Source organism: Python bivittatus, unplaced genomic scaffold (assembly GCF_059951505.1).
Source record: "Python bivittatus isolate LINGU-HERP-01145 unplaced genomic scaffold, Pbiv_v1 ctg000020_np1212, whole genome shotgun sequence".
Taxonomy (NCBI): domain Eukaryota; kingdom Metazoa; phylum Chordata; class Lepidosauria; order Squamata; family Pythonidae; genus Python; species Python bivittatus.
In genome coordinates, this window is record NW_028277030.1 from 78,239,771 (window position 1) to 78,254,359 (window position 14,589).

At 36.3% G+C, this 14,589-nt stretch overlaps 1 protein-coding gene across 1 annotated transcript in view; it reads right to left on the minus strand.

Annotated features, from left to right (window-relative positions):
• The window catches only part of SYNE1 (spectrin repeat containing nuclear envelope protein 1), a 246,712-nt gene extending 234,829 nt beyond the window's left edge, over positions 1-11,883 (minus strand). Inside the window, exons 1-6 of the mRNA XM_088142170.1 lie at positions 11,746-11,883; positions 9,503-9,667; positions 6,492-6,604; positions 5,755-5,923; positions 1,834-1,930; positions 130-332 (exon numbers count right to left, since the gene is read on the minus strand). Of these exons, the coding sequence (XP_087998296.1) occupies positions 130-332; positions 1,834-1,930; positions 5,755-5,923; positions 6,492-6,604; positions 9,503-9,532 (612 nt within the window). The 5' untranslated portion in view covers positions 9,533-9,667; positions 11,746-11,883. The remainder of the gene's footprint in view (positions 1-129; positions 333-1,833; positions 1,931-5,754; positions 5,924-6,491; positions 6,605-9,502; positions 9,668-11,745) is intronic.
• Between the last annotated feature and the right edge of the window lie 2,706 nt (positions 11,884-14,589).

A 14,589-nucleotide genomic window follows, 5' to 3' on the forward strand; every position in this document is an offset into this window, starting at 1 on the left:
GGTGATGTTGAGACAGTTACTGCCTCTCAGTCCAACCTGTATCCAGGGCTGTTGGATATAAATCTAACAAATATACGGCAAAATAATAAAGGCAACACATGAACACTTAATACACAAAATGTTCCTTACCTTTTTAGCATGTTCAGGCTGATTCAACATTTTTTCAGCATCTTCCAACCAGGCCTGCAGAATGGCTACTGTACTGCTGTATCGATCCCAATTAGAAATGACTTCTTCTAACATACTCCTGACACTTCTCACTTCAACTGACAGGTGCCTCCACTGTGTTGTTGTCTCATTCATGAACCTCATAATGTTCTCTATTTCTTCCGCTGAAATATAGTACTGGGGCTTTAATATAAATCTTGGATCAAATGAAATATTCCAATATAAAATAATATTAATAACAAACACGCTATAATCATAATACAAATAATTACATGAGTACAGTTTCACATACATTATTTCAGTGACTCTTATTTAAGCAATGCAACATTGGCATTATCCCTAACCATACAGCAGTTGTGAGAGTACACTGAAGCTAAATAGTGGTGTCTTACTTAATGCTGATAAATGTACCTTCTTTACTATTAAATGTTATTTTAAGGCTAAGAAACAAAAGTATGTTATTTTGTCTTTAATTGCATTTCATATATATACATACACATACACCAGGGTTCTCCAAAGTGGCCAATATCGACCTCCAAGGGTTGATGGGACTATCCAAGTAGTTGATGTTATTATTATTATTTGTGGTACTATTAGTTAAAGTAATATTTATTAAATTATTTTCATATACTAAATTGATGAACAATCTGACATTTCATGAATGGGTCAATGAGCTGAAGAGTTTGGGGACCCCTGACGTATATGGATAGACATTTAAGCATAGCAGCACTCTACTGCTATCCTATACAAAGTTGGGAAAACAGAGTCCACAGTGACTAAGCATCCCTCCTAGATTATAAAGTCATTAGTACCTGGCTGCACTGTGCATCATATTGGGAATTCCTATAGGGCTCTGCAAAGACATCAAAGAGCCACTTTGCAAGGTGTATTGCCATGGGAAAAGTTCAAGGAGATAAAACAGCTGCATTCTCCAGAAGGTTTGGCATGGCTACTCCAAATGTTTTCCCTGGTTGCCTTCACACACCAGCTGTTTCACTTGTGGTCCAAATGGAGGTGTTATCTGCATGAGCAAACCTACAGAGATAATTGGGACAGCCATCAAAGCAGCTGTGATGAGCCTTCTGGGGCACACACTGCTTTAAGACGTCACAAAGTAAAGCCAATACACTTTGCAAAGAAAGCCTCTTAAATGTTTTGCCAATCTCTAGTGTCTTTTACTTCTTCCCCAGCATTAGGTACAGCACCTGTGGCCGCAATTATTACTTTCTGGTCTCACTGCAGAGATAGGACGAAGGGCATGGCCTTCATGACCCTAAAAAGTTGGTTGCAGCTGAACAAATAGGAAGACAGGAAGCAGAGTACAGTTTCAATTTGGAAAGTAGATCAACACTGAAATCAATGTAGATATGCATAGTAAAAAGCTGCATAAAATCTTTAAAAAATTGCATAATTGGGTTATCAATATGACATTCAAGTATGTCCCCTAGCATGATTATAAATTCCATCTCCATAAAAAAAGAACATGCTGGAAAATGTTTACCAGGTTAGGAAAGGATTATTGCTCTGAAATGTCTTCATCTAGTTATTCATGTCCTCTGCTCTCACACACATGGACTCCAATTTTTTCATTTTCCAAATTGCTTAGCAACAGCTCAACTTGATCTAACAATAAGAATAATGCTGAACAAAAACACTTCTACTTACGTGACCCATTAGCACTGGCATACATCTCAGCTGCTTTTTTCAAGATCTGGTATGTAACTTCATACTGTTCAAAAAATTTGTTGTTTTCTATAACAGTCTGAAAAAGGAGAAGAAAAATTATATCTACAATACAGCTTATAAGAAAATAGATTATTAAAAAGTTTATTATATCCATTAAGCTTTTTTTAAAGGTTCATCTTCCATAGCTTTTTTTTTTTTTACTTTACTATATATATTAAACTTCTTTTTTTAGTTTTATCTTTCACCTTGTATCTTGGAAAAAATATGCAAAAACGCCTCTGATGTTAACCCTGTTGACACCATATTCATATTAATTATAAAAAAAAGTAACTAAGGATGATGTGGAATTACAGTGAAATAAATTAATCTATGAGATCCAGTTTGGTCTAGTGATCTAGGCATTGGACTGGGAGCATGGAGACCTGCTTTGGATACAGAAATGAACTGGGCCAGGTCATTTTTTCTCAGCCCTAGGAAGAAGCTGCCTAGAAAACTGCAGAGACTTGTCCATGTAGTCACCAAGATTCAAGACTGACTCAAGGACAAAATCATTATCATCCACAGGGCAGCCTACACAGAATCAGACCAGTGGTCAATTTTGCTCATGAAGGTCAGTGAAGATGTCAGCAGCCACCCGGGATACCAGATAGAGAAACCTAAAGAATGAACCTGAGACTTTCTACATGCAAATTATGTCTCCTATTACTAAACAATTTTCTCTACAGGCACACTACAACAAAAGTTAAGTAAAATTTATGTCTTATTGCTAAGACTCCCAAGTCTGGGCTACAAAAATCTAGATGGGAGTAAACAATAGGAGTTGCCTGTATGTCTTCATTAACCTTTAGTCATCTGGATTTTTTCAGCCCAGCTCTTTTAAACAGAAATGGTTAAGAACATACTTCATTCTCCTGGTGAGTCCCTAGGCCTTACAAACAAGGCACCAAAAAGTATGATTCTGTTTTCTGATGCTTGTTTTTTTAAGATATAAGTATATTTAGTAGAAGTTATAGTAGCTAATGCAACAGTCATTTGGCCTTATTATCTATTGTACGTACCTGTAGTATGGCATTAACATTATAAATTGACCCAGGATATAGACCCCCACAGAAGGGAAGATTGCCAGACTGATACAGATAGAAAATCAAACCAAAAGTTGCTATGAAGCCAGAAAATCAGAGAAAATAAAATAATAAAGGGGGGGGGATAACATATCTACAACCCTATAAAATGATCAGTCACTTATTCTAGTTCGATTGAACCAGTGCAATTAGTACAACCTCTCCTCGTTTAGTGACTGCATTCCATTCCAATGATTGGGTTGTTAAACAAAATGGTTGCTAAGTGAATATGTGAGAGAGAGAGAAGACAGATGTTGTGAAGATCACTGGTTGCTATGTCTCATTCAGATACAGTTATCACATACAATGTCCTGTGCCTGACCCATTTTCCCCCTTTTTTTGTCCCCTTGCAGGGTGGAGGAATTGCTTAAACAAGCTATCTCCTCCTGAGCTGCTTTTCTCCACAGTGCAGTTCCTTAAAAAGTCCTAACCACAAGTTAACAAGGTCAGCTCTGTGACTTTAAATTAGTTGGTTAAAACCTTCCCACCCACTCCTGCTGCTGCCTGAAACTGACCAAACCTTAATCACACTGAAGGCTTTTGTTGTCAGGCACACAAAATTTGGTCATAAATGTGGGTATTGTTTGGAAAATATTTTTTTTTACCATTGTATTTGCGAATGGTCGCTAACCAAAGTAGCTGGTAAATGAGGAATGGATGTATATGCTAGCAAGCTTATTGTACTGAAGAATGGCAATGACATTGTCCTCTCATATAATGTCACTCAGTAATCCTTTCTTTTTTTCTTAAACCCTCACACAGATACTAAATCAAAGCAAATGAGCATGTATCTTAGCTCCTTTTCTTTCCCAAAGCATACAGACTCCAAATGCTGCCCCTCCCCAATAGTTCATCTAGCAAAGAAAGAAGATTGTTAGTAGCATGCAGTCTGATTCATATAATATGTAGTTTGTATGTAAGACCATGGGAGGGAGGGAACTTAACCGAAAAAAAAGGTTTTATGCTTTCTTTGTGCACCATTTAATCATACTAACACAGATCAACTTTAAAATAAATATCACTTTTAAATAAATCTGTAGTACTTTTCAAGATCTAAACCAGTTGCAACAATAAGGAAATAAAATTAATCTTTTCCCTTGAATGTGCTTGGCAAAATCTTCAAAGCAAATTGTAGGCTGCGATACAACAATGCATACTTCGTGGCCAGAATAAGATTTATGGAGTCCTTAACCATTCATTTCTTTGAACAGACATGGTTCTGCTTGGTAACAGATTAACCCTAACTGATTTGGAAAAACATAAACTTTAGTAATCAAAGATATTTAAATAATTTATATTATTATTCACCATGGTACTGCAGATATGTCACCTACTTATGTCAGACAATTCTTTAAAAATATGCAGTGGTTAGAATTTTGCATTAAAATACCCCAAAATTAAAAGGCCAAAATATTAGTGAAAATATGTATGAGCAAATCATAGGAAGCAAAAATGGAAAGTTTAATATACTACTATGATTAACAGGAGAATGACACAAGAATATAGAATGACACAAGCAATAAAGTTCCAGCAAGCTATTTTTTCAAATTTATTTAAAAAGGCCAAGTTGCAAATGTATGAGATCTCTTGATTATTAATCATGCAACTCTGAAGAATAATCTTTCTAATTTCTCTGTATGTGTAGTATGAGTGCAATATTTCTTTGTTTTATTAGATTTCTGGATTTTCTTCCTTCTTCCCATTGTTACAATTATATTTTGTCTAATAAAGTGTTCTGGAGAACTTAAAAGGTTGCACACTCTTTTATGCTGCCTTGGTTGGCCCTACCAAACTATGATTTTTGGAATTACATTACATATTGCTTTATATATGCCAATAAGTTGGGACAGAGGAAATTTATATACAGTAGCAATGTTGTACTATTTCTACTCATACAAAGCAGCAAATAACTAATTGCACATTTAAATGGCTTCAGTCCATTTAACAGGGCAACTGAATGGACTGAAGCCATTTAAAACAGGGCAATCCTGTTAAATGTGCAACTACTGAAAAATAGATCCCAAGTAAGCCTAAATGAGTAAAGTAAGCCTCTAAAGGTTTTCAGTTCATGTTAGTTCAAGTAAGCTCTCATCAAAATCAGTGGAAGTTAAATCATTTAATTAACGTCACCTAACTAAATTAATGTCACCTAACTTGCCTAACTTACGATGAATGTCATTCAACATATGGAGCAGTTGCCATATTGAAAGTTTAGGCATATCTGACATGTAACACTGTCTTCTGCAAAGTTAGATCATTGGTTCATCTAATGAAATACCTTCTGTGCTGGTTGACACCAGCTGATTAGTTTTTTAAAAAAGAGCTTTTTCCAGCTCCATTAGATGATGTCAAGGAATGAAGAGGGACCTTCTGTATGTAAAACAAGTATTTATGACCAAGCTGGAGTCCCAATCCCCAAAAGAATGAGTCAAACCCTCAGGGTTAAGCAAAATCCTGATAAATGCTGAACACACACACACACACACACACACTCTTAAACATCGTTGCTGAATGATCAGCTCAATTCTAGGGAACGTGATCCATCTGCAATGTGCTTGATATAGCATGCCTCGCCTACATGATAAAAAAAATGACAGTCTGTGCTTTGACTCACATGATGTGGGAAGCTTCATGCCCACCTATCTCCTTGCAGTTCTGTTCTGTTTAAAATATATCAATCCAGGAGCATGATTGGGAAAAATAACACTATGCTATCATATTAACTGTTTGTGTTCTTTTTTTCTTAAAATTGCACATTCATAAACCATGGTAAACTTGCCATATAATTCTGAAGAAGCAGCTCAACAGAATCTCTTCTTCCATATTTGATAATCCATAACTTTAATTTTGATTCGGCCAGGACCAAGAGTGACAGCAAGCGGTACTTCAGTTCCAAGAACTCCATTTTCAGCAGATGGAGATCAGATGAAGAGGCAACAAAATTAAACCTAGACATGAATCACCTCATAGTTAAACACAGAAACATTCAATGAACAGAAAATTACATTTTCATTCTGCAAACCATGAAAACATATTAAATGCTGAATTTTCCTTATTCTATAGGCTGCTTATTAATAGCCAAACCAAACTAGTGACTATGTTTATAAAGTGAAGAAACGTATGACTCACTGTTCAGTTCTAAACATGTTTACACAGAAAGAAATATATTATATAGAGCTTGTTTTCTAGTAAAGATACTGATAAGAATTACAAACCAAAATATTTTTATTAACCAGAGATCCCTTTCTCTCCTCCCCCATAAACATTCCCATGATGTTGTTACATAATATTTCATCTTCTGCTAGGTAGCAACAAAACAAACAGCTTTATTGCATTTTCAAAATCTATAGCTTATTTACTTTCAAGTATTTTTTCAATCATTTCAATGATCAGGAAAGATAATAACAGTACTTGTTTCCTCTGCTATTACAAACCCTCTTGAAAACCAGAGACTGATTTCAACAGAAATGAACAACATTTTGTCATTGCAACATTTAAGAATGAATTCAGACTTACCTCTCAGCCATATCCTCAAGCTGCTCTAACGGAATAGGGACTCCATTGACAGACTGAGCTCGGCGGATCTCCTGGAATGTCCTTTTGTAACCATCTACATTTTTAAGCATGTCCTAATTTGGATTTTTTTAAAAAGAGAGTGAAGGGAAAAATAAAAGGTTCACAGCAGGCAATTTTAAGGAGTACAATTTTTAAAGCTGCACTGATGACTCAATATATGTTTGTTCAGGCTGTCACACTTATGGGTGAGGGAAAGCATTTATAGCAGCTTGAGCTTCTTCAGAACAAAAATGCTTTTTGAGATATTTTGCTGTGCCCCAATAATTCTGGCATATTATAAATCAAACAATAAGGCCATTGCCTAAAGCATTTGGAAAACATGTTGCTTGCTACCACCAATCAATCAATATACCTATCAGTTTATGAACTCTACCCCACTTATTGCACAATGCACACAAAGCGCACACACACACACACACACACACACACACACACACCATTGGTATTTCCTCTTTAAAAACCCAGAGTCAGATCTTTTAGAGTCACTGCATCTTTAATGCATAGTGAACTCAGAAATATGGCATAAGGCTGGCTGAATTCTGTATTCCATACAGAAGTGACTGTAGCTTCTAAAGCATGCATCCGGTAAAATATAAACCAGAATAAGCCTAACATCAGGCTTTTTTTTTTCCCTGTAGTATCTAAGCAACAGTACTTAGTGACAGCTATTTATTAAAATGAATTACCAGTAATCATCAGATAAGAAGTATCTTTAATAAGAATACGCCAAGGAACATTTTTCTACTAGTCCTAGTTTAATTAGACTAGCAACAAGGTGGTATGAATAGGTAAGTTTCTGTTTTCCACCTGCCATGATTGTAATGAAGCTAAATTGAGATAAACCATACCAATGGAGTTTTTTTTTTAAGTTGCTGTTCTGCTATCTACTATTACTCCACTTCCAACTGAATACAGTTAAAAGATAAAAAAGGAATTCTCTAGTTACAATCCAGAACATTCTTTATGTATTTATACTGAATAAGACAGGTTAAAGTTATCTTAAAAAAACTATCCTATCCACACAATGAAAAGTGCTATCATTTGTCTAAGACTAATAAAATCTATGATAGCATGAAGTATAGGTCAACATGTCCAAATCTTTGGGCAAATGAATCATTAGTCAAGTACAAATGTTGAGATAGCATGCAATGCATTATTAATGCAAGCTTCCTTCACTTTGATTGAAGTGTTATTTTTTAACCTCTTGCACAATGAGCGAGAAAGCAAAGCAACAATGCTCTATTTCTTCCCAAAAATTTATTCAGCCATATCAACAATTCATACAAGTATTCATAAATCTGGAATGCTGGAGTGGCACAGGAACTTGATTAAAAGGGAGAAATCATTAAAAAAAAAAATCACCTTCCCTCCCCATATTCTCTTCACAGAAGCTTCTATTAGATCAAATCCCACTGTGAGATGGTCCTAATTTACTTCGGTGGGGGGCTTTGCCTACCGAGACAGTGCTTTTGCCACCGAGAAACAGGGGTGACACTATTAATCTCAGCAAGAAGGGTACTATGTACCACTTCATCTGCTCGTCCACTATTCCTCCAGAGGAGGCAATCAGAGATATAAAGTAAAGCTGTCTAGAAGCAGGGGATACATTGTTTGGGAAAGCAGCTTCACTTGAAGCATTTCTTTTAAATACATATTTTTATTGAACATTTACTTGAAGCATTGTTGAAGTAAAACATTCCTTCAGAGCTTTTCCTGGTCCTAAAATATAAGCTATATGTATGCAGCCAGAGCACTAGCCATTATTAATAACAGGAAAGTTTTGTACCTTACCATATATACACACAACCATTCCTCTTTCCCAGATCTCTCTTCCAAAAATCACAGCAATAGCATAGGTGTGATGCCCCCAAAGTTCAAGTTAAGTGCCACCACTGATGCATTTTATATATTTCAACAAAGTAACATTAGCATCACTAAAGTGGTCTTTTACTTATATTTTAATTATCCCCAATAGGGATTATTACCTATTAATATGAAAGATAAATAAAATACTTATAAGCTATTGAAAATATTCCTCAGTTCCTCCTTAATCTTGTCTTCTTCTCATTTAAGAGATGTACACAATTAAAAAAAGTTTTCTCAGTAACAGAAGTAATCATGAAACAGATTGACTAATGGTTCAGTTTAACTAATTAGAAGACAATAACATGTTTATTTAAATTTATTTATTTATTTATTTATTAAATTTATAGGATACCCCAATTTGTTATAACTTTTACAAAATACAATAAATATCAATAAATACAGAAAGGTGTATAGGTAGTTGTATATAATACATAAGAAGAATATTAAATGTAATTAATTCAAGTCCCCTTTTTAAACAAATGAGCTGCATAATTTTAAAATAAAAATAATGTGTTGGCTCAAATTGAACTGAGATACATATTGAGTTGTTCAAAAGAAAAACCTGATCAACAGCACAATTCTATAGAATGTCATTTTGAAGTAAGTCCCTAATAAAAACAACAGGGCAAAATTACATAATTGTATTTCTTTCTCTCCTTTTATTGGGGGTGGGTGGGGAAATACGTTTGATTTCAAGACTAGAGCAGATACTTCCCACTTTTGGCTTCCTTCTACAAATGCCAGAGAGTTGCCTTATCCTACTAGATGCCCTCCTGGCTATTGGAAGGACAATTCCCTCAGTTCCTGACAGTTAGCCACACTGACTGGATAGCCTGGAACTGTACTCCTAGCTCAGGAGAAAGCTAAGTTGAAGAACATTTTTGTAAAGTGCAACAATAAGTCTACCAGGAAGCAAAAGCCATGTATTTTCCAGCACAGAGTCTTCTTTCTATTACTGTGAATATACCTTGGCCTTCTTTCTTTCTTTACAGCATTTCAGAAGTCACTCATGCTTCCAAAACATCATGCTCCCATATGTATAATAAAACTTAGGGATAATATTGTTGAACTGAAAACATACAAACCTTATGCTGTTCAAGTTTCCTATGTAACATATCTGCTGTTTCCTCATGAGCTTGTTGAACAGGGATTTCTTCTCTAAGAGATGTCTCAGCCCTACATAGCCAGGCTGCAATAGGGCCCAGTGGAGCAGGAAGAGATTTATCAAGATACAAGTGCCATTCAAAAAGCTGGAAAATAGGAACATTAGGAGGATTGGTATTCCACTTCCAAGCTTTATTTTGTTCCCCAAATATGTAGTACAGCATCAAAAGAATTGCAGAAACAAAGGGGAATACTAAGAAATTTTGACTGAATTTGAAAATCTTATAACATGTATTGACAAACATCTGTTGGGTTTAATTTATAAAGTAATAGCAAAATATGACTCAGAATCCACACAAGTTAAATATTATATGTTCAAATTGATGCAAAATTTGAATATAGCAATAAAGATGCAAAGATGGAATTTCAATGGAAGAAGAATATTAATTGATTGTGATGATTATATTTAGAGAAAATTGTTATTTTTACCATTGGTGTATAACCCAGTTTCAATTGCTAAAATGGACAACTCCTTTTCTAACAAATACTGGATAGGTAATGAACAGGTTAGATAATCCATCCATGTGTGGTGACACTGCTGTATAGTCCAACAATTCTGGAAAATGATTCATAGTAGAATAGAAAAAATTTGACAATTGAAATCTCATTCCAATCTGAGATATCCCTCCAAAATATACCAAACTAGCTCTTTTTGTGTTAACAGCTGCAAGGATTTTATATGTTACCTACTGGAAAGGTTGCTTGATTCCTTCTTTGGAAGAATGATTAATTAAATTATGGGAATATGCTTTGTTGTCCAAAATAACTTTGTATTTAAAAAGTTAATCTGATGCAGGATTCAATTCTAATCAGGAACCACTTTTGGATTATAATTTTATATGTGGATTTGCACCACACCCCAAATTTGGGGTCTTTTAAATACAGAATCTAGATTTTTAATTTCATGGAAACTTTGATTTTTAATCTTGATTTATCTAGTGTAGTTTATAATCTTAGTGATTTATACTGTGTTAACCAGATATTTTTAGTTTAAAGCTTAAGAAGGACTTTCAGCTTCCATATTAAATACTGACATGATATATTTTATAATATCGTAAGTGATTAATCGTATTCTGGAAAATAGCAGTCTTTATGATATGTTAGACATTTAGCTTATCCACCTGTATATCATTATTTGTACTTTGCTCTTTTACCTTTTTAATATGTTTGGTATCTCTTTTTACTTATGTATTTTTTCTAAATAAGATTGATAATAATAATCCTAAAGACAGCTATACATCATGATTTACAAATCCAAAGGCCTTGGATTCACACAATGCACTTAAACCAAAATCGAAGAAACCATATATTCTTTAGCATGATGCATGGAACAATCACCTTTGCCAAAAATAAGGGTTATTATTTTGCCTTAAGAGAGCCACCAATCCAGACTACAATCACATCAACAGATGGTATATAGAGAAAAGGAGGGGAGAAGATTCTCCAGACTTAGCGAAGAGGACATTCCTGACTAGTAAAACAAACTTAGAAATGTCACAGCTCTTTGTGTCATGCTGTAACAATCTGCCACTTTCAACTCCCAATGCCAATAACTCTCTTGCAACCAATAAAGGTTCAAAGAAAAGTTCATTTATTGAGAAAAAGTGTACAGGTCCAAAGCATTGCTAAGACTGAGCCTGCACGTCCCAAAAAGTTACTTTTACCCCCTTTGGTTCCCATGCTTCCCCCTTAGCCTTCCAGACATCCTCACATTCGCCCATTGGTATAACCTTGAGCGTTCCTGCATTCTGATAACAGCCCATCTGCTTCTAATGTCTTCCCAACTCCCCCCCCCCGCCCCCACTTCTTCAAATGGCAGAACAGAAGCAAGCAAGCTGGCAAACAAAGTAGTTAATTGATTGCAAGGATTCTGACACATGCATTTCTACAAAGGCCCTGTAAACTAGTTCAGGGTCTGTGCAATATCATCTAACTTTAAAAATCCATCTTTGGATGTTTTCTTTATTCACCTCTTTAGAACTAAAGATAAGTGTCCAAGAGTTGAAAAAAATGTACAGCAACTTTTTTTCAATTTCTGAATAATTTGCTTATTTAAAAATGCATATTTTAACATGAACACTCACAAATATCTGGCTTAGCTTTGCACAGAGGTAAAAGTTGGTGGGAAGACAATCATTTAGTTTAAGGTGTCTTCTAAACTTACTTGAGAAGTAACTTTGTCCCAGGCTTGCTTCACCAGAGCTTGATCGAGAGAGAGTTTGCCATCCTTTCTTAATGACTGGACTGCACGTTCAACTTGTTTCCTCTTTGCTTCATATTGTACTTTGCAATGTTTGAATGACTGCAAGAAATATTGGAGAGCAAGGATACAGTGTTATTTATTTATCTACCAAATTAATAAGACTGCCCATCCTCACAGTGACTCTGGGCAGCATGCAACACTAAAAACAGTAAAAAACAATATAATAAAGAGGAAAGAATCTTTATGAAAAGAAAGATTGGTTCAAGGCTAGCAGTTCAAAATCTAAGTCCAGCATTCTCCAATTCATTGCCCTCTTTATCTGTTGGACTAACACTCCTTTAATTTACAGTCAGCATGGCTTTTTGGCTGATATAGCCTTTCTCAATCACATTCTGTTCTTCTGCTGGAACTAGAAAATCAGAAATACCTGGTATTTCTCTTGCAAGCTTGCTTCCATCATTTGTGTCCTTGTCAAGTCTCTTTCAAACTGTTCAATCCAAATTTTCAGATCTCTTAGCATCAGTTGATCTTTCTATGACAAATAAAAAGAGAATTCAATTCAAATCGAAATCACATGTATTTAACATGTAAAATCACAGGCATATGAGATCATGAGATACCAGTTTCATTTTTCAAATGGGTGTACATGTTTTTCCCCACTTCTTTGTTTTTTCATGAAATCTGAGTCAGTAGGACTTCATGGACATAAAAGCAGACTTTCTATAATTTACTGTTATCCAACAGTCTGTTCCTATATCCCCTTCACTGGCTGCTGCAGTGCAGGGGCTTTTGTAGCATTGCAAGAAAGTGATGATACCTCACCCCATGACTACAGATGGCTTCACCCAACATGTAGATATTAAACAGGACTGGAGAAAGTACTGAACCCTGTGAAACCGCACCTCTTGCTCCCAATCAACACCGACTGGAACCAGACATGAAGGAAGGAGAATCAGCACAATACAATGCCACCCATCCCCAACCCTTGTAGCTGGTCCAGGATACCATGGTTGATGACATCAAAGGCTAATGTGAGATCAAGTACAGCAAGGATGGCTGCACTACCCCATCCCACTCTCACCAGAGATCATCTAAAAGCTTGAACAATGCAATTTCAATCTCATACCCAGGCCTGAAATCCAACTGAAAGGGGTCCAAATAATCCATTTCATTCAGGATCCTCTGAAGTTGCTGAAGCTGAAGCTTCCTTAAAAATGGAAGGTTGGATACAGGACAAAAAATGTCCAGTGTGGTTGGGTGTAGTGATGGCTTCCTGAGAAGGGAGCAGATCAACACCTCTTTAAGGGACAGAGGAACCACCTCTCTCTCAAAGAGGAGTCTACCTTTGCTAAAACCCAACCACATGTAACCTCCTGAGAAGCCTTTGCCAGCCAGGATGGGGATGGGTCTAATCAGCAGATGGCCAAGCTCACACTCATTAGGACCCTGTCTACTTCCTCAGGTCCAACAGGTTCAAACTCATCCCAGATAACATGGCTAGACTGTATCCCAGACACCTCCACAGGACTTATACCAAGGCCAGCATCTAACTTGGAATGAATCCAAGCAATTTTGTCTGACAGATGCTCTGCAAAATTTTCCATGCAGCCCAGGTGGCTATCCCTGAATGCAATAGGGGCGGAGACGTACTAATGCCACAAGGTAGGCATTAATAGTGGCTCTGTGTTCAGTCAAGTTCATTCTTGGTTGACCTCCTGCAGTGCTCTTTTAATCTGCTTCATCTCCCTCAACTCTTCTATAAACCATGGAGAGTGATGGGATCCACGAAAAGACAGAGGCCACATAGGCAACATCCTATCCAAGGCCTCTGCTCCCCTCTTATACCAGGTGATGATGAAGGCCTCTGTTGTACCATGCAGAAAACCATCAGGAACAATCCCCAGCTCCCTTTGGAATCCATCCAGGTCCATCAGTGACGGGGGTGGACCAATCAAATAGGTCCTGTCGCCCTGCCATGGGGGGGGGGGGGTAGCGCCAGAAACTCCCATGGTTATTAGGGTGTGATCTGATCATGACAAGTGACCCGCAGAGAGCTCCCCCAATTGCAGATCACACTGCCACCGCTCCAACAAGAAAACCAGATCAGGTGTGTGATTACTGTCCTGTGTTGGGCCCTAGATGATCTGGATATACACATAAACCAGGGTTTTCTGGATAAATATGTACAGGATTTACTATTATTTACTTCTCTCACATATAACTTAATACAACATGGAGATCCCACAGGCAGGACAAGCAGTCATCTACCAATCAACGTAAGAAATGAATGATGCCATTCCATCTTTTTTAGACAACCTCAAATCATCCTATTTATTTTAATGAATTTAATTAAGATTAATTTGAAGCCAAAATATCCTATTTCCCTTTTTTCTCCCCTTTTCTCAGTTTGAGCATGCAAAGAACTTATTCACATTATAAACCTCCCCATTAACTGAAAAGCAGTAGTGCATAGCTAGGTTTCCTTCAATCTGGTATCTTCCCATCTTTCTCAAACACCTTAGCCATTGGTGATATTGTCTGAGAATGACATTTGTTGTCATCCATTACAACTATGGGGAAAGCTGAAGTAGTAGTTAACCTATTGGCCACTAAAAGAAAGAAACCTGAAAACATATTTTTCATCCACCATGAAGATTTTTGAGGAAATCTTGGGCGTATACCACATCATTCTAAAATAACCTTTTTATCTATACATATTTAATGAGAACATGAAATGGTACCTTGGGTGGCATCCAATCTTTTTGGGAGAAGTTATAAGTAAATATTATTATAAACTTTGCATAT